Source organism: Oryzias latipes, chromosome 14, assembly GCF_002234675.1.
Source record: "Oryzias latipes chromosome 14, ASM223467v1".
Classification (NCBI taxonomy): Eukaryota; Metazoa; Chordata; class Actinopteri; order Beloniformes; family Adrianichthyidae; genus Oryzias; species Oryzias latipes.
In genome coordinates, this window is record NC_019872.2 from 13,013,385 (window position 1) to 13,038,420 (window position 25,036).

Sequence of the window (25,036 nt, forward strand, 5' to 3'; positions counted from 1 at the left end):
AATTGTCATGTAAAGCATTACATCTGGAGACACAGGATAATGATTCAGAGATGTATTTTTTTATTTGCTGTGATGGTCACAAACAGAAAAAGATGTTTGGGCTGCCTTGACAAAACTCCAGCAGTCAAAATTTCCCTATTTCTTTTTCCTGGGGTACCTCAGGGTCTAGTACTGGGCTCCCTTCTTCTTTTCTATACAGAGTACAGCCTTCATTCGACAATATTATCCTATTACTCACACCAGTACAAATCAGTACTTTAATGTACTTAGACCTGTGCTTCACATGCAGTGAGTTAACTGTGATCATTAATTTTTTGTATGTCAAATCTTAAGAGATGCTGTCAAACAAAGTGCATTTGTAGTACAGTGTCCCCCACTGTCATTTCAGTCCACCATGGTAAAAGTCACCAACCAAATGCCTCAATAAAAGCTTGCTTTCAGTGGTATGGGTGTGGACTTCCAACAAGTTCACTCCTGATTGGTGAAAACACTCTTTGGAGTTTTTGTACTTGGTATTGGTTTCTGTAAGTGTCCTGCACTTGCCAAGCTTTTATGTCCTTGTTTTTGCAACTTGCCTTTGAGGATGGTGACTGTGAAATCAAGGATAACAAAAAAATGTTCAGCTCCTTTAATCTTTAGCTTCACTGCATGTATCAGTTGTTAAATCATGCATTAATCACTTTTTATCAGTACAAGTTTTTTCCCCCTGGTCACTGACAGGCATAGGCTGCTTTACAGGAGCATGTAATATTGCACAGATGCAGGGGGCCCTTAAGTTGCAGCACTAAGCTTTTCACATTCCTCCTGCTGACCATGGCTATAAACTCAGGTTGAGAGCAACAGCAAGTCTTTTCCTTGGCTTTCACTGCAAAGTTCTCCAACAAAGCCACATGCTGGAGCTGTTTTTTTTTCTTGTGCTGCTTTTTGTTCTCTCTGCTCCTTAAATGTACAGTTAACTGCAGTAATTGGCCTGACTATCTGGAAACCTGTTTCCAGACAAACGAACCAGGAGTTAAAGAGGGAAAAACCGAGCACAAGACATCAAGAGGCACCCTGCCATTGCTATATCCCACCTTTAGCTGCAGCTCCCATGCAGAGACACAAGCAGAGATGAAATGTTCAATAAAACAGGAAGCACATGTTCTTTCCCACATCTGTTTTTCATGCTGAGGCAGGATATGAACTGTAAAACACTAAGAGAAACCAGAGTGAGTAACCCTTTCTCTACAGCTCCCAAAATCTGCTCATTCAGTTTGAAACATTTTTAAATTTCATTGACAAACTATACCCCCCGTTTTTTTGTGTGAGTAGGTCACAGGAATTTACAGGAAAAGTGGGCGTGGTAGTTGTTGTTGCCCCCTCCCACTTTTTCTTGTTAAGACAGTGAGGAAAAAATGATTTCTGACGACTTCGGGCCGGGCACAGCAGGCTTCACAGAAATGCCAGACAAGCAGGCTTGGTGGAAAAGTCAGCAGAAGAAATGCAGCAGAGTCAGCTGATGGACAAAGATCGACCATCAAGTTCCTGAAGAAAATAATCAGCCAAAGTGAGATGATGTGGACAACTGTTCTCCTGCTGCTTCTGCCTCTTCTGTCTTCCACAGTATGTAGATCTATTTCCGTCTTTTACAACTTTATTATAACATGACACAGCTTAAAGCCCGACAGTTTATTTACCTGTCAGAGGACTAAGCTGCATTTAATCTGCATGACTCAAGATAAATATGATTAAAATGTATTCATTTAGATTTAGTTTTATCAGTTTTACAGATTCTATTAAATGTTTAGTAAGATTATTTTAAAGAAATTGTATCTTCACTCACACACTAAAAACACTTGAGTCATTTCTTCAACCCAATTCTTGGGTTTTCCAAGTTGGGATATATTTTTGGGTTACTTTTTGGATCAACACCAGTTTTTTGGGTTATGGTGGTTTTAATTTATATTTTTTCCTGAGTTTTTCCCCCCCTTAGTTAAAGTAACCAAGAAAAAAGTTATTTTTAACCCTGAAGTTGGGTCAAAACAACCCAACCTGGGTTATTTTTAACTATTTAGTTTTTAGTTTGTAGATTTAGTTTTAGTGAGGGTTTTTATAAAATGATAGCATTGAAACAGCATTCAGATTACTTCAAATACATACATTCTCTGCTGAGAGTCTTGCTTCTTTAACTTTTTTACCAAAGTAAAATTACATTAACTAATCCTGTTATTTGTTGTGTCAATAAATACAGTTTCTGAACAAGTAAAAACTATTGAACAAGGAAAAAAATGTTATAAATTGGTCTTCAGATATCATTGAAGGCCCTCATGGTTATAGTTAACTCAGCTGGCTATAAATTTAGCTCTGCCTGTAAATTTGTCTCTCTTTATTGGTTGCTTTTCGTCCCCAGAACAAGACAAAACATGATCACTTGAACCAATCAGAAATTCTACCTGAGGACTTCTCTGACATCCCTGTCAAAACCCAGAAACCACCTGCAGAGGGCAAAGGTCAGGACACCTGCTCCATCCCATGTGATATCACTCTCAGACTGCTCCGAGATGAAAAACATTCCCTCTGTGGTAAAGTCTTTCTTTTGTTTTTACTGAATTATTGATGATCTAATAAGTACCTCTTGAAATTATAGATGAAATTCAGCTGGAATTTAGTGGATAGAGATGGGAGGAGGTCACACACAGGTCCCAAGTTTTATCCTTTAAGTCTCAGTTGTAATTTTTTGTTGATAGATTACGTCACAAAATGACTTGAGGTCAATTTATTAGAAGAATATATATATATATAGCAACCTAAGTTTTTTCAAAAAATACTCCAGCACACAAAGCAATAAAATAATAATAACAAATACAATAAAACCAAATATTTTGAAATTATAGATAAAAGCAAACGCAATTGTAAAAAGTTAATAGAATTCTGAAACTTAAACAAATTTAAAAGCCAGTGGAAAGGTAAGTTTTCAGTGAAGATTTTAAAACTGCAATAATTAAAGCAGCTATATTTTGTGGAGAAAGAGCAATCTATAGTTCATAGTTTTTGCAACATCTGGAAAAGACTGGATTTCAATGTTGGTGGAAAAACCTGCTGAAGTAACCATAGAAAAGGGCCTCAAGGTGGCAGATTCCAGTTTACATTATCTGGATTTATTTGAAGCCAAAAGGTAAAGAATTAGGTATAAGCAGTTCATGTTTGTGTTCAGGTTAAGCTGTCAATACATACTCATTTAGTGACTTAAATAGAAGAACACTTTTATCCTGTACATTTGTGGTTATTATCATTTGTGGAGGCCAAATACTAAGAGCATGTCGATAGGAGTTCTTTTAATCATGTGGTCAATAACAAGCTCCTCATGGAAACAAAAACGGTTCTGAGATTTATGTTTAGTTTTGATGTTTAAAATTACTTTAGAGTTGGCTAATGCACAATAGTCATGGATGTCCTAGCAGAAGATGCAGAAATACATTAAGAGAAGGCCTTTTATCCATGATGAGGCCCCCGCAACATGAGAACTCAGTGAGAGACTTAGGTGTTAACCTAGACAGTAAACTTACCTTTCAGATCCACATAAATGACATTCCTTCTAGAGCCAATGCTCTTGATGCAATCTTTTTGATCTGGGCGGATGACCAAGTTTGAGCACAAGTCAAATCTTATACAGATCGTTTAGAAAGGGTACAACACAAATTTCTAATGTGGTCATCAACCCTCGTTCAAGCGTGCGCTATTTGTAGTTCCCTGTGCAAGAGTGGAGACAATAGAGAATAGCATGTTTGGACGGCTTCGCAGAGAGATGAACATGTTTTTGAGAAAATTTAGTCATATGGACATTTATAAACTTTCTTTACTTTTTTTAAAAGTTAAATAAAGTGAAATATGTGAAATTGGTGAACTTTCCTTGTGTCTAATACAATTTTTTAAAAAATATTTTCATGTAATAAGAACTTCAATGCGTTTTATTGTATGCTCTATGATGAAATGTGTGTGAATGCTTGTGTGGTTTTGCGATGCAAGTCTTAAATTTATTAAGACTTGAGGCTAAATACAAATAATAGTTTCATTTAGAAAATTCATTGAATCATATCAACAGAAAAATCTTCTCACTCATAGAAGCCCTTACTTTTTACCTTTGTGTGTTTGAAGGCCAGTTGCAGCAGTCACTGTTGGCCTTTGGTCGTAGCACCCGGAAGCTGATGAGGGATGTGATGGAGGAGCAGCAGAGAGCCCTGGACGTCCTCAGTAATCAAGTGAAAAAAGTTTTTCCTTTGTTAGAAACACAGTTTGGGTGTTGTGGATTGGTTGTCTGCTTCAACAGTAGTGTTACGTTTCTAGGTCAGTGAACTGATGATGAAGATGCAGGCACTCAGCGCTGATGTCCAGAGAAGCAACACTGAGATGTTTTCAATGAAACCTGTGCAATCCCATGGTAAAACACACAGACACACGAGCACACACACTAAAAGACAAACGTTAACGCTTTACAAACATAACTGTTTGGCTTGCAGATAATGAATGTTCTTTATCATTATAAATAGACGGCAAAAAATGTTGTGTTTAAAACAATACCTAATACAAGCTGAGATGCAGGTTGATCATGACATATACTATTAAAATAAGTTGGCATATTGCATAAACCAAGCCCCATTGTTACAACTTAAAGACCCACTCCAATGAAAATCTGTGTTTTGAACATGTTCTTGTGGCATTTTTTCTGATTATGGAGGACATATATAAAGAAAATTACGATTAAAATGACATTTTTGAGTATTTCTTTATTCAAATCATTGTTATTTAGGAGCTGATGAAAAAAATGTCATTAAAAAAAGCTTGTAGCTGTGACATACAAGTTACAATCAAAGGGGTACAAGCTTTCTGCTCTGCTCCATTCTGATGCATCCACTTGTACACACATAAGACCATATACGTCTTTCTTTTCCTCGTCCGAGCTGGCGTCTGTTTCAAAGCTGTATGGCTTGATAGCTCCAATATTGTTTGCTATTTTTGTTGCATTGTTAATGTTATGTTGGGCATGTAAGGGTCTGCAGGCCAGCAGGAGAGCATGTAAACAAATGAGTGATGGAAAAAGAAGGCAGGCTCACTCCGCCCCAACAGTCGCTCAGAAGAAACGATGTCCTAGAAAACAACACAAGTTTTTTTTTAATTTTTGCTGAAAATGGCCACATCATAATTAAAAGACCACTGCTTTTAAAATAGATTGGAAGATGACTGGAGTGGGACTTTAAATATTAGCTTTGGAAACTGATGACTTGAACAGGTGCAGCGTGGGAGTTATGACAAGAGCAATAAGGGAATATTTGGTACCAACATACATTTGCTTTAGGACGGGACTGCAGTGAGATTAAGGACAACCTCATGTCAGCCGTTCCAAAGATCCCCAGTGGGATTTACATTATCCACCCAGAGAACACAGAGTCTTCATTCGAGGTACTTGATTTTTTCTGTTAGTTATTCATGCAGTCTAACTTGCTAGTGGTTACTACTAAAACAAACTGTGCTGCAGGTGTTCTGTGAGATGGACTACATGGGAGGAGGATGGACAGTGATGCAAAAGAGGATTGATGGTTTAACTGACTTCAGAAGACCCTGGGCTGATTATGTTGATGGCTTTGGACACCTTGCAGGTTAAAAATCATGGCACATCTTCAACTATGAGACTCTTCTCTCTTACGACAAAGAATTTTTGAGATGTTAGGAACTTCAGGGTACAATATAGGAGAAAATTACTTGTTCAGACACATTGGCCACTTGCAGTCATGCTATTCTTCATCCAGTCCTACTGGCAGGTATGGACTTATGGTGCTTTAAAAATGTAATTTTTCTTGGATTTTATTCCTGCTTTTTTGACATTTCCCACAGTGAAAGGTTAAGTTGTATTTTCAAAGGCCCTACTTTGTTCTGCATTGTCTTGCATTTAGAGTTGTGTTTTGTCTCACTATTTAAGAACACATAAGGCTGTGGTTTCAACCTTGCCAACGAGGGCTGGAGTGCAGATTAACAGTGAGAGTAAAAAGTATTTGTTCCCTTGCTAATTTAGTTGGTTTGCCCCTTTAATAAAGACATGATCATTCTATACTTTTACTGGTAAGTGTATTCTAACATGGAGAGACAGAATATCAAAATGAAAATCCAGAAAATATCTTTAAATAATTTATATTAATGTATTTGTATTTCACTGAGGGAAATGAGTATTTGATCCCTCTATACAAAAGCACTTAATACTTGGTGGCAAAGCCTTTGTTTGTCCGAGCAGACCCGCAAAGACATAAGCGACAGCTCAGAACAAGAAGATAGGTTTGATAGAATACCGGAGGATTTTGTAGCTACACTTTTTTCTTGTATCTCTAAAATAAATTTATTAATGTTAATACAAAACAAAAGGGCTCCAGTGCACTTTTTATTACGAGGCAAAAAGAGCAGGTGCTCAAGCACCGTTAGGGCCATGTGAGTTCACGTTCCTTTTGCAAGACTACCTTTGAGTTCTAGGTTTCCAGCCTCTAACTTTAAAGCTGGATTCTTAAGTCATTGAAATATGACTCAAACCAAAGCTTGTGATGGCGTCTAGTAGCCTTTATGAAAAAAACATATCATGGAAATGTGACTTTAGAGATTGCTCAATACCAGATACGTCTGTCTGTTGAAACTTTTCTCTTGCAGGAGAACATTGGTTGGGTCTGAGGAAGGTGTATCACATCTTAAACCAGAAAGATGCTCGATTCCAGCTTCACATTGCCCTTGTATCCCATGATGATGTCACTTCTTATGCCTCCTATGATGACTTCCGCCTTGATAACGAAACAAATTTCTTCAGAATACACCTGGGAAGATATGGAGGCAGTGCCGGTATGGTTTAAATATTCTAGATTTAATAAAATTCTGTCTCTTGCAGAAACCCTTGATGATGAACACTTAATTTCAAATTTTTTGTTACAGGGGATGCGTTCCGGGGCTATGACCAGGACCAGAACCAGGACACAGCTCCGTTTAGTGCTCTAGATATGGACAATGATGGTTGTAACCCCTCTTGCACCATTGGAAACAAAATTGTGGAAAGCTGCAGCATTAAGCAGAACTATACGGGCTGGTGGTTCAATCAGTGCGGCCTGGCAAACCTCAATGGCTCCCCCTGGGATTCAGATCAAAATCTAGAGTGGCACATCTTTTGGGACACTTGGAGGCACAATGGAGTCCCTCACACTATCAGATCGGTTACAATGAAGGTCAGAAGGATTGCAACCAATAACTGATAACTGTCATGCTTCGTTTACTTGTGTTGTGCGTTTAGCATTTGGTGTTTACATTGGACTATTGCTACCCGATAGTAGCGCATGTACCTGCAGTTGGAAAAGGTGTCGTACGAAAGTTGAAGCGGTGTAAATCTCGTGAATCTTACTGCAGGCTTTTTCTTTCACAGCTCTAATCCTATATATGAAAGATCACTCCTCTGTGATCAATTTTCAAACTGTTTGCAATTCCATGAATGAAAAGGGAAAGAGACGCCATCCATATGTCACTACTAAATCCGACTCCCTGATTGATCAAAGTTCAACTGGTTTAACATTTAACCCACGTTCAATGGCCGCGCATTTTGTTCCCATAGAGCCCAAAATAGGACTTAAAAACCTGAATCGCTAAATGTGAGGGTGAGAGTTTTGAGCGCGGAAGCCCAAAAATATGCATATTCATGTGTTAGCCTAAACTTTTCATTGGAAGTGGTTTCTTGAATGTGCATTGTTGAAAGTGGTGTGACGAAGGGTTAGAGCTTCAAAGTCCCGCATGCAAACAACCAAAATGATTTGTCAGATATAATAGCAAATTAAAAAAACATGTCCTTTTTTGGGAGATCCTGTTTGTACTTCTTTTTTTACACAAATCAAGGCAAACAAAAGCCTACTAACATAAAAGAAGATTTTTTTTACAAGTTCTATATAGGACCAGGATAAATGCCATATTCATGACTGGTAGATTGTTACAATCACATTCCAGGCTTTTTAATGATGATGAAGATGTAAACAGTTATGAATTTTGCTTTACCATAAGTCCTTTGATGTTTATTTTTTATTCTCATTTCTAAAAAAAATTTATAACAAGCAAACATCCAAGTTATGTAACATAATCTTCTGATCCTGAAGTCGGACAACATTTTTTTAAAACCGTAAAAGATCAAACAAAGGAGAACATTTTATATTTCTCAGATAGAAAAATCTGCTGTAACAACAATCTCATTTTATCTTTGCTCCCATCACAAAGCTACAGGCTACATATCAAAAATGGGAAAATTTGATAAAATAACATTTTCTGCATCACAAACACCTTTGAGTAAAAACATCAGAGCTGACCAGCCCCAGCAGGTGGTGCTATAAAACAGGATTTTGAGTGTTAGCTCATCGTGCATACTGACAACTGCAGGACTAAAACTAAGAAATCTCTTCAAAATTCATCTGAACTGACACAACACAACATAAGAAGCCTTTGTGGAATCATAGTTTATCTCTGTGAAATATCTGTGTAGAATAGTTGGTCTTGAGTGGTAAGAAAGCACAAATAAACCAATGATGGGAATGAACTTTTAATGACTGAAAAAGGCCTCCTTTTGTATATTTTTTTGTGTAACCCTTGTCTATCTTATATGACCCCACCCTTACACTGACATATTCTCCCTACCATGACAAAGGTGGATAAAGGTGGAAAGAGTTCATGTAATCCATGGACACCAGTGAAGATCACAAATCATTGAAGAAAAAAGCTTCAGAGCACTGTCTAGTGGGTCTAGATGACCCAACTCCCAATGTTAAAGTGCCTAGGATAGCACAAGGGATATCTTAAAGACCCTGATGAAAACTGTGTTTTTGGTGTTTTTAACATGTACTTGTGGCCTTTTTCTGATGATAGAGGACATAAACGGACTATACTAAAAACATATTTTATTCAAATCATGGTGAATCAAAAGCAGACGAAAAAATGGTGGGCCACATGCTTCCTGCTCCACTCCATTCTGGTGCATTCGCTTGTCTAGATCCATGTATCACTTCCTTTTCCTCCTCGGAGCTGGCATCTGGCTCAAAACCGTACTGCTGGATTGCTCCAATATTACTCACCATTTTTCAATGCATCGGTAATGTCAGGTTGGGGTTGTCAGGGGCTCTAAGCTATGGGAGAGTGTGCAAATGGAGAGCTCATGGGGAAGGAAGGGGAAGGGGGGGGGTGTTGCCATCAAACTCCTTGACCAACAGGAGGACAGGACTCTGACTTTAGCCCCCCACCCCTACTATTTTTTTCTAACTGCAAAGTGTTCCTTTCCAAAATAGTGTTAGATTTTCATCAAACGTGGTGCTGACCCTTCCTCTACATTATTATCTCATGAAACATTTCCCTTAATTCTAAGGGGAAGCTTCAGTTACAGTTATTTTGGTCAAGGGTAAATATTTCAGTGCTGCAAGGAGGTGTAGGGGTTAGCAGTCTTGCCTCACAGCGTGGAGGTCTTGGTTCTATTTTTTGGGCATTCTGGTTTCCTCCAACAGTCCAAAAACATGCTTCATAGATCAAATGGTGAATCTAAATTGTCCATAGGTATGACTGTGAGTTTGCCTGTGTCAGTGGTGCCCTGTGATGGACTGACACATGTCCAGAGTGCACTTCCCCTTCATCCTCCAGTGGTTGGGATAGGCTCCAGCAACCCCATGATCCCAAAAGGGATTCAGTGGATTTGGAAAATTGATGTATGGTGAAAATTAATTCAGCTCACATAGACCTGGGAGATCAGGTTTCTAACTATTTAGAGTTAATCTGATTACTTTTCACAGTAATTGGTTGCAACAAGTTGTTTTCTTCTTCCTCTTTAGAGCCATTTAAAGCCTAAATGATGCAATCCAGTAAAAAATACCCAGAAATTTTTATTTAGGGTCCGTCTATGCTCCCTACACTTCTCATCTGACTTTAGAATTGTTTGTCAACAGTCTTTGTTTCAATGACTCAATTTAAAAATACAAACAATAATCTTATGTAGGCTGTTTTTACAAATCAAATCATTTTTATGTTAGTACACAGAGACAGAAACAAAAGGTAGAAAGAGACACCATTCCAATGTTGCATCATGAATTCTGTGATTCTAGTCCAATAAGCGTTTGACATCCTAGTGGTAACTAATATCCCGAATTGGAATAGAGTGAACAATGAGGTGCATCCTGAGATTGAGTTCATAGCTTGAAGAAACCAACAGTCAAACATTAGTAAAAAAAAAACAAATATATTTTTTGTGGCTGTGGAATTTGTCTCTCACCTTCCTATTTATTAGTGTTCGCCAACAGATACAAGTTTTACTGATAAATGTCAGGATGTCAGGTGATAATTCTACGTTATCAGCCATCGTTATCAAGCATGGTTTGTCTGGGTCCCTGTGTGGTCTACTTTGTGCAAGTCGCTGGGTCAATAAATGCTCTGGCACATGCACATGCACATGCACATGTGGGGGGGGGGGGGGGACTTTTGCAGATGCATGCAAGTTCACAATCTCCAATTCAAGTGTATATGCTTCTTCTGACAGTGTTTATGTAAAGATTATGAGTCTGCTCTGCTCTGAGGAAGTAGTCTTAACAAAAACTCCTTTTGGTGACATTTTTCAGTGTTTAGCTCCCTTATCCTGGCCATTCTGGTGAATTGTATTCCTATTAAAATGTTCAAAGTAGCTAATCTTCAGCATTTAAGCCCATAAAAGGCAACGTTCCCTTCTGCAAACCTACAACTGAATGTCTTCTTTCTTTGTTTTCCTTCTTTGTATGATGTATTATAACATGTTTTGCATTTGTTAAAATGAGGTGTCAAAAAATAAGTTACTAAAGTTCGAGACAACGAGGAAAAACACAATAAAATTAAATTTATTCCTTATAAACAATGGGAGCTATTAATTAATTCTACATGCCTTTGAACACATCCGCCAGTGTTCCCACACTGTTTGGGAATCTGTGGAAAGTGGAAGCACACAGGAAGCAAAGTCTTCTGGGAATTTAAACCCAGAGGAATCTCATCTGCAGTTCCTTAGCCATCAGTCATAGTAAAACATACTGAATAAAAAAAACACACCAGGCAATAAAACTGTTGATGCTGCTAGTGCTGCTTCAAAAGCAGCAGGAGCGCTTTATTGAACAACCATCATTTTGATATAACATTACATTTTTGTTTTTCAGCTAAATAAATAAAAAACTATATTTTGCTGCTGTTTGATGGATGAACTGTAAGAACAAAAGACAGGCTAAATAATAAACAGTTATAGTACCAGCCCCCTCAACTGCACTTGGTCTTTTGGGGTCCCTTTACAATCAGTAAAATCTTATGCCCAACGTAAATAAGACCACAGTGGGACCCAGAAAGACACATTCTTTCTCAAGGACAGTGTAAACAGAGGGGGAGGGCGACAGAGGGAAGAAGAAGACATGCCATAGCCACTTGACAACTCCTTCACGAAGCAGGAACACAGCATTTGACTACCTTTAGGATGAACCACAGACTGCTGGCAGCTAAGCGCAACAGCCGACCCGGTGACACCAGCAGTCCCGGCAACAGGAGCCGGGACAACCTGTTTATGTATGATGATCTTGGGGAGGAATATTGTTGTCCTGGACGATATCTTGGGTGAGTTTTCAGAGGCTTTTCTATGTATTGCATCCACTATGCAGAAGAGCAAAAGGTTGGTTTACATTTTTAATTAAAGTTCTGCTTATTCTTCTAATCCAATGCCAATTAATGAAGGTTTTGACCAAATTTTGTACATTTCTATGAAACAAAAATTTGCATGAAACAGTCAGGAAAAGAAACGATGTCCTGTTAGTGGTAGAATACCAGACATACAGTGCCTGTTAGGCATTTGGCTTTTCTTTTGAATTAAAAATATTATAAAACAACATCGAGTAGTTTAACCTTGACTTGACGATAATTTGCATTGGGCTGACAAATTACATATAAATATACATGCAGGGTTCACAAATCTGAAAAGTTTTCCATGAAACTGCAAATTTATTTCCTTGATTTGTCTATTTTCTAAATCTCTTCTTACTGTCTGTGTTTCTGTAAAAAGAAAAGACAAAGCCTGAGGAAAAATCCATTTACAGGACAGTGAGCAATAGGTATTTTAATAATGTTCATATTTTATTTTGTTTAACTGGAGAAATTTGGATAATTTTCTCCAATTTTCTGACAGTGCAACAAAAGTAAAGATATATCTGTCTGTCTGTGTCTGTCTGGTGAACCAATCAGAAGAGACTGAGGATCAAAGGTCAAAAGACCTTTTCAAAAAAACGTTCTGTTGAAATGATGGACAAATGTTGTCATCCAGTCAGCGATGTCCCCTAGTACCTACCTTTTCCGGTTTCCGTATGAAAGATGAAAACATTTCGGAAAACAAAAGTAATTTACAGAAATTGGAAAACACAATGTTAGAAAAACTAAACACGTTGAGAAACTAGAAAAAGTAGGTACTTTGGGTAATTGATGACGTTTGACCATCAGTTTAACTGAACGCTGTTTGTCAGGAAGCAATATCATCATCCCTGATTGAATGATGATGATATCCTCCTCACACACATTAATGTGTGCTCTCATTATTGTCAGTTGTTTTAATTAGTTTAAATAGTTACATACTGAGAATAAGTGTTTCTGTACCCGACCCTGCAGCAACCACAGCAGCTTGGAAAAGCAGCTTGCGGCTCGTCTCAGCACTGTTAAAAGACGCCAGGCTCTGAGAGGTCCCGCCTACATGTTCTGTGCTCCCTCTGTCAGTCTGACAGAGGTCGAGCAGCGCTTCCTGGAAGCAGCTGAATATGGCAACATACCAGAGGTACGCCGGATGCTGCACCACGTACCCAACCTGAATGTCAATGCGGTGGACTACATGGGCCAAAATGCATTGCAGCTGGCTGTGGCCAATGAGCATTTGGAGGTGACAGAGCTGCTGTTGGGGAGGGCAGATTTGTCCAGAGTGGGAGATGCTCTTCTTTTAGCCATCAGTAAGACATACATTTACACACACACATTCATATAAATAAACATCACTTAGCAATATACAGCAAAAATCTGATGCAAAAACTATTTTTAAAGGGGAAACTTTAGAATATGAGGTTGAAAAAATATGAAACTTCATATTTTACATGTCAGAGTTTGGAAATAACTTGTTAAGATCCACTCAGATGAAAATGGTATTTTTTGGTGTTTTTGACATGTTCTTGTAGCATTCTTCTGATGATGGAGGACATATATAAAGAAAATTAAATTTGAATTTCTGAGTATTTCTTAATTCAAGTTGTTGCAATTCTGGGCCAAACAACAAAATCTGTTACATGTGTGTTTTACATGTCTAATATAGCCTGCACTAAATGAACATGAGTAAACTCTTTGTGTTATAGGTAAAGGCTATGTCCGCATCACTGAAGCATTGCTCGGTCACCCTTCATTTAGAGATTCCCGACGTCTGACAGCCAGCCCCGCTCAAGCGGACATGTTGGATGATTTCTATGCTTACGATGAAGATGGGACGAGGTAAGACAGCTCAGTGACAAAAACATTAGTAAAGGTTTGATAAGTTTAAAAAATAACAAAATGAATTTGTGTAATGAGTGTCAAGCAAGTCCGAGTGTCTATATCAGCCCACTATGGCCAACCATTGTGTGTAATAGGCCAGTTTCTTCAACATTTAAGCAAATATTTTTTTACCCTTAGGGCTTACCGTACCGAACCTGATTTAAAAGGATTCAGTCTGGTTTAGCCTTCTTTTTAAACAGACAATACATCAGTGACACCTCAGTTACAACAAAATACCTTTCTTTCACATTTGTTATCACTCAATAAATATATACAGTATGTTGAGATTTAAATTATGAATTAAATTCATTATGAATTAAAACATTTCTGAAAACAGATAATTAAAATCATTTAGGTATAGGCTGACTGTAAACAGGCAGCATCCTGTGATCAACAAGATAAAAAATACAGTGACAGATGAAAATAAAATAAATTAAGTTATGGGGAGAAATAAATAAAGGGATATTTGAAATATATATGTATTAAATAATTGCATTTAAAGTAAGTTTGGGTTTAGTGAACTTTACTGAGTCTATGTACAACCAAATAGATTTACTCAGATATATTTATGCAGGAATAAACTTTTCTGAAAAAAAAAGTTATTTAAACTTCATATATATCTTAATTTTAAACAACATTTTAAAATTAATTGCATATCATTTTAAATGCAGTGTTCTCTACCTGGGTACTGAACAGTGCAGGTGAAGTTTTCCAGATTGCAAGATCATCAAATGTGTAAATATGTGTACAAACAAATGAGTAAAAAAGAATTAATGGCAAATCCGTTTACATTTTAGTTTCTTAAAGGTCAGTCCACTGAGGTTTTCTACATCAAAATGACACAAGCAAAACAGAACATTCTACCACACTATGCAAAAATAAAGTGTTTCCACACATAGGACTGTAATGATGGTTGAACATTTTTTTCTGTCATCCCTTTATTTAAATTTGAAATAATTTTTTAATGGCATAGGTCGATTCAATTCGATTCTGCTTCAGACAGATCAATCTGGTTGGATCATAGGAATAGAAATCTATTTATCAATTCGTCGTTACAGCCCTAGTTTCAGCCTGGTTCTTTAAACAACAGAACTCTTTGTGTTCTTCAAAACTGTTTCGGATTCATATGCTTTGTAAATAACAAAACTTCATGATTACCTCCCATACAGGTTTTCACATGACGTGACTCCGGTAATCCTTGCAGCGCACTGCCAAGAATACGAGATCGTTCACACCCTTCTGAGCAAAGGGGCCCGCATCGATCCTCCTCATGACTACTTCTGCAGCTGCAACTCCTGCAACTATCAGCAGCAGTATGACTCCTTCAGCCACTCGCGCTCAAGGATCAACGCCTACAGAGGACTTGCTAGTCCTGCATACCTTTCCCTGTCCAACGAGGACCCAGTGCTGGCAGCTCTGGAGCTCAGCAATGAGCTGGCCATGCTCGCGGACATCGAGAAAGAGTTTAAGGTCAATAACAAAATGATCACCAATATTTACCATTCAACTGCAGCCTGGAGGCAGATGAACTAATCACACAGTTACCAACATTGCTGCTCTCATAGTGGGACTTTCTGTATAAGGGCATTTAAATGTAGACTTTTTGGGGTCACAGACACATTAATACCCCAATCTTTTAGATTAGTCATGCCGGTTTCCTCTTAGTTTAGAGGCAATTTCACATCCCAAAAAACAGATTTCGTTTGTGTGTAGTCACTGTCACTTCTTTTAAAACCGATTGGACCAAATCAAGTTTTCTTTAACACGTCTCTGCTGTGTATTTCTTTTTGTCCAGAATGACTACAGTCAGCTGTCCAGCCAGTGTAAGGACTACGTGGTGGGCCTTCTGGATCTGTGTCGCAGCACAGAGGAGGTGGAGGCCATTCTGAACGGAGAAACATCCTCTGAGCACAGCTACGACGACGTAGGCCGGCCCCCCCTCACCAGGCTGAAATTAGCCATTAAATATGAGCTCAAGAAGGTCAGTGCACTCTCAAACAGGCAGTTAGAGGCAAAAAGAGCCACAGAGTATGTCAGTATCAAACAGCCTTTGCGAATCCTCCTTTTTTCTTTCACAGCTCTATTCCGATATATAAAAGGCTTGTCATGTAATTCAGGCCTGGCACAAAACACAATCATTATTTTCCTCTTCATGATCAATTTTCAAGCAGTTGGGACGCACGTGAATTGAAAGAGATGCCATCCACACGCCACTACCAAATCCAAGCCCCTGATTGTTCAAAGTTCAACCTGGTTAAACTGTCAATACACGTTCAATGGCTGTGCGTTTTGTACATAGAGCCTCTTAAAAATGTACTGTACCTTTGAGTTTTGAATGCAGAAGCCCGAAACGCGCATGTAGACCTTTCATTGGAAGTGGCTACTTGAGCGCGCATCTCCGTAGGCAGTGTGAATGTAGCTAAAGATATTTTCACGCCTCCGAGATCAATCAAGTCCACACCTTTTCCGCCAACATTCACTACAGACCAGTCTAAGAATGTGATGCTAGTGTTTTTGGTGGCCTCTCACATTGCCTGTCTTTAAATCTTGCCTTTTAACTCCAAACATGAGTCTTTCTTTTTCTGCTTTTTGTGTTGTAAAGCTTTTTTAAGCCCTCTAATTTAAACTTACATTATCTCACTAGGCCTCTCTAAGTTTTTGATCAATACAAGTCAGTTTAATCTAACTTAATGGTGGGTTTAACTAATGTTCTTGCAAAGAAATGGGATCAAATTACAAAACACAGATATGAAAGTGATGAATATTACTCATGTTTATCAACCATTCAAGAGTCAGTAGGCAAAACAGGGAGAATGGATTCATTCTTCCATCAGTTCAGTTCAGGAGTTCTACGACGGAGTTTTAGGGCCACGGTGAGGAAAAAAAATTCTGGCCAACGTGACGAGATTAAAGTCGTCATGTCGACTTTAATCTCGTCATGACGAGAAAAAACTCGACACAAAGTTTCGAGAAAAAACTCGTCGTGTCGAGATAAAAGTCGAAATAAAGTTTCGAGATTAAAGTCGCAATGTTGCGCGAGAGCAGTGAAGCTGAGTCTTTCAGGAATATTCAGTGTTATGGCTATTGTTAGAGAGCTAGTGGCTTTGTACTTCAGAGTTTACGACAGAGTTTAATGGCCACCAAAAAAAAGTAATTTTATTAGGAGATAAAAACTCGTAAATTTACGGGAAAAAGTTCATTGATTAACAAGGAGAAAACACCGAAGTTGTCTGTTTATCGGAGCCTAGCTTGAAGATGAAATATGTGGAGCCTTTTGTGAAGCTTTATTTCAGGATTATAGGTTTAAAACAAAGAGATTTTGAGCCTTTTGGCGACTCAAAATGAAATTATTTTCCCTGTAGCCGTCTTTCCGGGGTTCGGTGTCAGTAAAGCGGAGTTTCATCTGTAAAATAAGGAGCTCAGAGACACGATTGGGTGTAGAGGATCGCTGCAGCCTTTATTCTCCTTTTCATTCACATAACCTGAAGTTCATCTGTCACATTACGTCATGAACCTGTCATCCGATCACCCATGCGGAAGTAAACAGTGTCACATACGCCCCCTCCTGCAGATGAAGCGACCCGTTTGATCATTAAAAAACAAAGATGAATGAAAATAGTCTGTTATATTAGCATTACAACGTTGATAAAGGCAAAAAGTGCTTCTCCTCCTCAGACAGAAGCATCACACAAACATAGAGATCTGGTCTCTGGTGGAGGAAGAAAGGATTCAAGCAAACAGCTGCAGGGACACCCGATCATGGCTTCATCGGGCTGCAGTGATCCTGCAAACCAACCATCAATAAATAAAACTTTAATAACTTGTGAATCAATCAAATGAGCCTCCAGACATTTGGAACGTTATCAATTAACATTCAGCTCACCTGTTCAACAAAGTTTAGTCGGTCTGCTCTGCTGCTGCACGGCGATCACCTGCTGCTCTGCGTGCTGCTCACTTCCACAATAATCTCGTAAATTTACGAGTTTTTTTCTCTCGCGCGCAACATTGCGACTTTAATCTCGAAACTTTATTTCGACTTTTATCTCGACAGGACGAGTTTTTTCTCGAAACTTTGTGTCGAGTTTTTTCTCGTCATGACGAGATTAAAGTCGACATGACGACTTTAATCTCGTCATGTTGGGCAGAATTTTTTTTCCTCACCGTGGCCCTAAAACTCCGTCGTAGGAGTTCAGTTGTGTTAGCTCCAGTCTATTTAGGTCAACTCTTCATATTTGTCACAGTTTGGAAGCAGACTATTTACTGAAAGGCTCCCCCCCCCCCCCCCCCCCCCACTGTGTGTATTTTCCAGTTTGTGGCTCATCCTAACTGCCAGCAGCAGCTGCTGAGCATCTGGTATGAGAACATACCTGGTCTGAGACAACAAACCACAGGTGTAAAACTGCTGGTTGTGTTGGCGGTGGCTATTGGACTGCCGGTTCTGGCTGTAGCTTACTGGATCACTCCAAGCAGCAGAGTATGTCAAACTTTTCATTCATGGTAACTCTTTACTCTTGAATCTATAGAGGGATAATTTTTCTCACATTATTTCCATAGGTTGGTAAAGTGATGCGCAGCCCCTTCATGAAGTTTGTGGCCCATGCATCCTCTTTCACAATTTTTCTGGGACTTCTCATTCTGAATGCTGCAGACCGTTTTGCAGGAACCACCTTGCTGCCCAACATGACTCACCATCAACAACCCGGGGCTTCACAAATGAAGTTGGACCCACAGCTTCTCCACCGCACCATCACTACACCTTTCACCTGGATGGAAATCCTCATCATCTCATGGGTCACAGGCAGGATAATCAGAAAGAAAACAAACAAAAATCACAAAAACTCCAAAAAAAAGGTATTTTTATCCTTCTGTAGGCATGATCTGGGCTGAAGTGAAAGAGATCTGGAGCCAGGGACCAGGGGAGTACCTGGTTGAACCATGGAACTTTCTGGACTTTGGGATGTTGGCGATTTTTCTTGCGTCCTTCAGCTGTCGGTTCTCTGCCATGAAACACGCTGACATGGCCCAGACCTATGTGTACAAACACAACAAAACTCTGCTCCAACTGCCCCCAGAAATCCATTACTTCACTCAGGGTGAGTAAATTCCCACCTGCCAAAACTTACAGCATTCTCCATTCTTCATATACTGCAATGCAAAGCTTCAGAAAGTCTCGCAAAAGAGATTCTAATTATAAGAAACCTGAATAAACACATGGTTCATATATTTTTAGACATAAAGAACATAAAGATTTTATGTTGGAAGTTCAGAAATAACCTGGCAAAGGACTTAATCAGCGCACAAGTGCTTGCTTTTGGTGTTTTATTTTGATTTCACTTTAACCTTTGTGCCATCTTAGATGACCCCACCCTTACATTGATGTGTTATTCCTACCACGACAAAGGTGGATAAAGGTGGAAAGATTTCATGTAATCCATGGACAGTAGTGAGGTTCACAAATCATTGAAGAAAAAGTCTGTGGGTCTAGATGACCCAACTCCCAATGGTAAAGTGCCTAGGAAAGCACAAGGGTTACACTTTGATAGATGAAAAAACAAAACATGAATGCACTTGAACTTTTAACATTCAGCCTATTTCAAGCAAGGGTTAGTTTCTCCTGCTGTGCCTCAAAAAGCAACTTTAGGTTAGTGCAACACTGTAAATTTGACTGTGAAAATTCAAATTTCTGACATGCAGTCATTGATTTTGACAGAACTGAATCATATCTTCAAAGGGTGGATCAAACCAGGTTAAAGGAAAATGGTCAAATTTTACTCATATTAAGAGCAAAAACAAATTTAATAAAGAGAGCGTGTTGTAATTTGCAAAGAGGTGCAATTCACGGTGAAATAGCAAACTGCATCAATAAATAGCGTCTAAATGAATTTACCAATGTTTTCTGTTTTGCAGCAAGAATTTACTGGCTGCCGTCTGATCCTCAGCTCGTTTCAGAGGGCCTTTACGCAGTGGCCGTGGTGCTGAGCTTCTCTCGGATCGCTTACATCCTCCCTGCCAATGAAAGCTTTGGTCCACTCCAGATTTCTTTGGGGAGAACGGTGAAAGACATCTTCAAGTTTATGGTCATCTTTCTACTGGTCTTCTTAGCCTTCATGATCGGCATGTTCAACCTGTACTCATATTACCTTGGAGCCAAACAGAACGACGCTTTCACCACGTAAGTTAACAATGGTGACAACTAATCTCTTCACACATTAGCGTTTTCTGCACAGATTTTATAGGGTTCACTCACACCAGTGGTGTTTAGTTCAGACTAAAGCTCTTTCCTTTCAACTTGGATGCACATTTTTGCATGGATTAAAGGTCATTTGAACTCTGGTGAGGAGCAAACAAGCAAATCCTGATCTATAAGGAAGACGATTCACTTGCAAGTGAACTCTGGAGAGGTTCACTACAGTGTAAGTACAAATAGGCTAAACAACACATAAAGCAGTGGTAATAAACCAAAATAAAAGACATAAAGAGAAAAAGCTCAAGAAGTGCCATTAAAAAAAAAAGTTGCAAAATGTCCAGTGGGAAGATATAGTTAACCCTCTAGCTTTAGCTAAAGCTCCGGCGTTATCTTTCTTTCAATTACTGTTAGTCTTCAACCATGTATGCAATTAACGTAATTCCAGCGGATTCTGGAGTAGAGAAAAGAAGTCTTGCACTGATATGAAATACTGCACAGTAGTGAAGTGTTTAAACAATCAAAGTAAATCAGCTGATTTTGTCATTGAGAAAAGCAGGTTAGCAACACTTAAGGCTAGTAATGTGTTGTGTATCGGTGCTAAGCTGATAAGAAAATCAGCTTTTCTACATGTCAGAATCAGCTGATTCAGACTGATCACGAAAAAGGCCGAAGCGTTATGGTATATCGAAGAGTGTGTGTTATTTAAGTGTCACTGGCAGCATCTCCTTTGTAAAAGGGTTAAAAGACAGATGTTATTGGTACACGATTACCATTATCTACTACACAGGCTTTCTTCTTCTTAAAGCTCTCTGTCAGTGGTTCTCTTTTGGCAAATACTGCCACCAAATGTGCAGCTGTTGCATAGTTGGCTGTTAACCCTTCAATGCTGGAGCTGTCCCCGCCCGCCATAAATAACCCTTGTGCTATCTTAGATGACCCCACCCTTCCATTGACATGTTCTCCCTACCATGACAAAGGTGGATAAAGGTGGAAAGATTTCATGGAATCCATGGACACCAGTGAAGATCACAAATCATTGAAGAAAAAAGGTTCCGCGCACTATCTAGTGGGTCTAGATGACCCAACTCCCAATTTTAAAGTGCCTAGGATAGCACAAGGGATAACACACGCTTTTTGAACTACTGTAACTCATCAGCTGTCTGCTTCAGAATACATTGGAATTGTATTCATTGCAAATGGTTGAAGAGCTACAGTAAATGCAGAAAGGCCAACACTGGAGCTCTGTTGTTAAAGGGTTAAGAGTGCAATGTGGAAGCAGACCAAACAAGAGTGTAAACATTTTCAGCAATCCCCATCTAATTGAATTCAAGTCTTCTGGATTTTTTTAGTCCAAAAGTACCTGCACAGAGTGAACACATCAGACTGGACCAAGCAAACTAAAGGGAGGAAAAAAATGGTTTTAAGGTGAACAAAGAAAAACAAAATTGGTCAGAAATGAAAAATAAAAAAACATACATGGATTACATACTTGTAATGAACTACTCCAAAAGCAGGATTAAAGCCTCTGACCTGGGTGTGCAGTAATATGCAGATTTTGGTTTACTGTGTTCAGCATTACAGTTGTGTTTCCAGTGTTTCTTATTCTTCTTAAAAAACAATTTCCACATGTCTTTTTTCCCCTTTGTGCCTGCAGCCTGGAAGAGAGCTTTAAGACGCTGTTCTGGGCCATATTTGGATTGTCTGAGGTCAAGTCTGTTGTCATCAACAATGGGCACAAGTTCATAGAGAACATTGGCTATGTTCTGTATGGGGTTTACAATGTTACCATGGTGATTGTGTTGCTCAACATGCTCATTGCCATGATTAACAGCTCCTTCCAGGAAATTGAGGTATGTCAGAGAAACCTTTAATCATCCCTTGGATACAATTTTTCTTAGCCTCTAATTCATTTCGGATAAAGCAACAAAATCAAACTACCCTTGTTGTTACAGAATTAATTATAATTATTATTATTATAACATTATTATGGACAAAAATGCTAAGAAACCATGCAAAAACTACAAAAAGTCCACAAACATCTATTTTTTAAGCAAAACTTTGAACAAAATGGCAAGAGTTCTGTAAACGTGTTAAGTCCTAACTGTTGAGCCACCACTTTAGGAATAATTTAAAGATAGTTTTTATTTTCATTTTTTGTAAACAGGCTATCATCATTTTAATTAGTGTAAAATAATTTTGATCCAATATTGTTCCCAGTTCAAAGCCGTTTGTTCATACTCATTTGTCTGGAGTCAATTTCAAATATTTTAACAGATGTTCCACATTAGATTTACTGCACACCTCAGAATTTTCTTCCTATTATTGGATTATTGATCCATCTTCATCTGAAACATGTTAGCACTTAAAAATAAAAGCCTGCATCCCTTCTTTCTGTAGGATGATGCTGATGTTGAGTGGAAGTTTGCTAGGGCAAAGCTCTGGTTCTCTTATTTTGAAGAGGGACGGACACTCCCGGTTCCCTTTAATCTGGTTCCAAGTCCAAAGACCGTACTGGGCCTTTCCATGGCGCTGAAGTCCCAGCTCCTGCAGTTAAAAGAAAAATGCAATGCCAGCAAAACTGAAATACAACTCACTCAGGTAAACACAATTACACAATCTACACAGGAACAGAAATGTCTCAGTTACTGTTTAAGTTACTGATTTTACCATCCTTTTAAGTTTGATCTCTTTTTTTTATTGTTTTCTTGATAGTTCTGAGAAAAAAAAGTTTTGAATTTTTTTTAACACCTGAGTTTATTTACAATCCTAATTTAATTTCCTAAACATTTCAAGTGATTTCTTCATTTTTCAGCCATTTTTTTTACTACAGAGTAGCTTATCTTAAATGTAAAAAAAGTTTCTTTGTTCTTTTAAATAATTTTTGCTAAATCATTTTCAATTATAAATATCTTTTGCTATAATCATTTTATATTAAAGTTGGGATTTTTTCTAACACTCAGAATGAAAGGACTATAAATGCAGAGGTTTAGAGCGCCTCTCTGTGGTTCAGTTGTTTCTCACAAGTTGAGAGTCACACCTAAAAACAGCAAAACTTCCCAACTGTCAAATCGTCATCTGATTATATTTTATTTGAACCAATCAGGTTGGAGACAGAAAACATTCTGGGTTTGGAGGTTCGACCAGTCCTACAAGATACCAAGTATGTGTGCCAGTGCAGCTGTCTGATCATAAACTGGGATGAACTGCTCCTTTTTGCAACTGATTGTGCAATACACTGGCAGTATTTCCTTTCCCATCATCACTGTGTTTTTGTTCTTGTTGTTTCCTTCACTTGCAGAAGACCATGAAGCGCCTGATCAAGCGCTACATCATAAAAGCCCAAGCAGACAGAGAGAGTGACGAGATCACTGAGGGTAAAGCCAACCTGAAGTTTTTTAGCTTTTAAAGCTTTTAAAGCTTTTTAAGCTTTTAAAGTCCCACTACAGTCATTTTTGATCTATTTTAAGTTTTTTCAGTGGTCTGTTAATTATGATTATGTCGTTTTTAGCCTAAATCCAAAAACTTGTATCGTTTTCTTGGTCATAGTTTCTGCAGAGCTGCACTAGTTCAGTAAAAATTCACCTCTAAGTTGTGGGAGTGAATGTTGATGTGGAGTAAGCCTACCCCTACTTCCCGTCATCCATCTGTTTACACTATCTCCCACTAGCTTACAGCCCCTCACACCCCCAAACCTAGAATTATCAGTGCAGTAAAAATGGCGAGCAATATTGGAGCACTTCAGCTGTACAAGTTCTTAGTCGGGTGCCAGTTCAGAGGAAGAAATCAAAGACGTTCATGGATCTAGATGTCTTCAGGCAGATGCATGGATTGCATTTTTTTTGTCTGCTCCTGATTCAAAACATTTTGAACAAAGAAATACTCAAAATGCAATTTTAAGCTTCATTTTCTTAATATATGCCCCGCATCATTAGAAAAATGCTACAAGAATATGTTGAAAACACAAAAAACAAAAATTTATTCGGAGTGGGTCTTTGGAGATTTCAAGTTTGTTGATCTGGACTGCAGATAGACTATTTATCCCCTGAAGTCCTCTTTTTTTCTGACTTTGCTTTTTTTTTTAGAGCAGAACTCTGTTTTAACCCTTATGCTATCCTAGGCACTTTAACATTGGTAGTTGGGTCATCTAGACCCACTAGACAGTGCTCTGATGCTTTTTTCTTCAATGATTTGTGATCTTCACTGGTGTCCATGGATTACATGAGCTCTTTCCACCTTTATCCACCTTTGTCATGGTAGGGAGAACACGTCAATGTAAGGATGGGGTCATCTAAGATAGCACAAGGGTTAGCCCATTGACTGGGCCCTCTTCTTACTCTTGCTTTTACCACAATTGGATGCTTCGATTACATACCATCTGCTTTTTTTTTGTTTCAGGTGAACTGAAAGAGATCAAGCAAGATATCTCCAGTCTGAGATATGAGCTGCTGGAGGAGAAATCCCAGAACTCTGAGACGCTCGATGGACTGTTGAGGAGGCTGGGAGACATGAGTTCATCGTCCTTGTAGCAGCTCATGCTAAGTCAGCTTTCAAGATGGATGTTGTGCATTTTAACCCATCGGTACAGATCGGTGGATTGTAAAAAAGAGCAAAGGCATTGAGCAGCTTCATTTTTTGTGTTCTACAATCGCACTGTAAGAGTCCAGCCTTTCTGTGCATAGTCACAATTGTTTAAAAGCCTGTTGTGACGACTTGAAAATAAATGTGAGTCATGATCCTGGCTGTTCTGAAAGTATGTAAGTAAAAAACCAAAAGAAAAACCTTTAAAACAACGACATTCTGTCTGGAGGTTGAAAAGATATAACACAACTTTTACTTTTGTGACAAGTGTCCTTTTCTGTGCCTGTTGCTTGTTTTTATTTAAGTTATTTTCTTTTCCATCTCTGTTTTAAAGACCCACTCTGATTATCTTTGGACCTATTTTAAAAGTGTTCCCAGTGGTGATTTAATTGTGATTATGTCGTCTTTATTGAAAAAGTAAAAACGTAATTTTCTAGGACATAGTTTCTGTAGAGCGGCAGTAGTTCATTAGTCCCCCCTTCCCAATTGTAGAGCTTATGGCCTGCCCAGTGTATATTCTACATCACAAATACAATTCTTTTCCCAACATTTCTTTGTTTGCTCCTGATTTACAATTTGAATAATGAAAGACTTACTTTTTTATATATGTACTATATATATATATATATATATATATCCTACAAGAACAATACACCAAAAACAGGATTTTCATCGGTGTGGGTCTTTACTTAG

At 38.5% G+C, this 25,036-nt stretch overlaps 2 protein-coding genes across 2 annotated transcripts; both read left to right on the plus strand.

The window, feature by feature from the left end:
• Positions 1–1,215: 1,215 nt before the first annotated feature.
• LOC101167816 (angiopoietin-related protein 5-like) lies at positions 1,216–8,587 on the plus strand. Its single transcript, XM_004076446.4, has 8 exons — positions 1,216–1,602; positions 2,390–2,561; positions 4,135–4,238; positions 4,324–4,417; positions 5,333–5,436; positions 5,513–5,633; positions 6,667–6,852; positions 6,943–8,587. Exons 1-8 carry the CDS (start codon positions 1,552–1,554, stop codon positions 7,254–7,256), a joined length of 1,146 nt encoding a protein of 381 aa, XP_004076494.1. The 5' UTR covers positions 1,216–1,551; the 3' UTR covers positions 7,257–8,587.
• A 2,739-nt stretch (positions 8,588–11,326) lies between these two features.
• Positions 11,327–24,890, plus strand: LOC101172353 (short transient receptor potential channel 6). The gene is made up of 14 exons (XM_004076383.4): positions 11,327–11,637; positions 12,676–13,007; positions 13,404–13,536; positions 14,748–15,048; positions 15,374–15,559; positions 17,888–18,052; positions 18,133–18,376; positions 18,450–18,671; positions 19,486–19,750; positions 21,420–21,615; positions 22,163–22,363; positions 22,869–22,925; positions 23,064–23,139; positions 24,161–24,890. Exons 1-14 carry the CDS (start codon positions 11,501–11,503, stop codon positions 24,289–24,291), a joined length of 2,646 nt encoding a protein of 881 aa, XP_004076431.2. The 5' UTR covers positions 11,327–11,500; the 3' UTR covers positions 24,292–24,890.
• The last annotated feature ends 146 nt before the right edge of the window (positions 24,891–25,036 follow it).

Bases quoted from the DNA above. Each gene is read 5' to 3' on its own strand.
- LOC101167816 (XM_004076446.4), top strand. From the start codon at position 1,552: ATGATGTGGACAACTGTTCTCCTGCTGCTTCTGCCTCTTCTGTCTTCC. The intron at 2,562-4,134 runs GTAAAGTCTTTC...GTGTGTTTGAAG, and splicing joins TGAAAAACATTCCCTCTGTG to GCCAGTTGCAGCAGTCACTG. The intron at 5,634-6,666 runs GTTAAAAATCAT...TTTCTCTTGCAG, and splicing joins TGGCTTTGGACACCTTGCAG to GAGAACATTGGTTGGGTCTG.
- LOC101172353 (XM_004076383.4), top strand. From the start codon at position 11,501: ATGAACCACAGACTGCTGGCAGCTAAGCGCAACAGCCGACCCGGTGAC. The intron at 15,049-15,373 runs GTCAATAACAAA...CTTTTTGTCCAG, and splicing joins ACATCGAGAAAGAGTTTAAG to AATGACTACAGTCAGCTGTC. The intron at 18,377-18,449 runs GCAGGATAATCA...ATCCTTCTGTAG, and splicing joins CATCATCTCATGGGTCACAG to GCATGATCTGGGCTGAAGTG.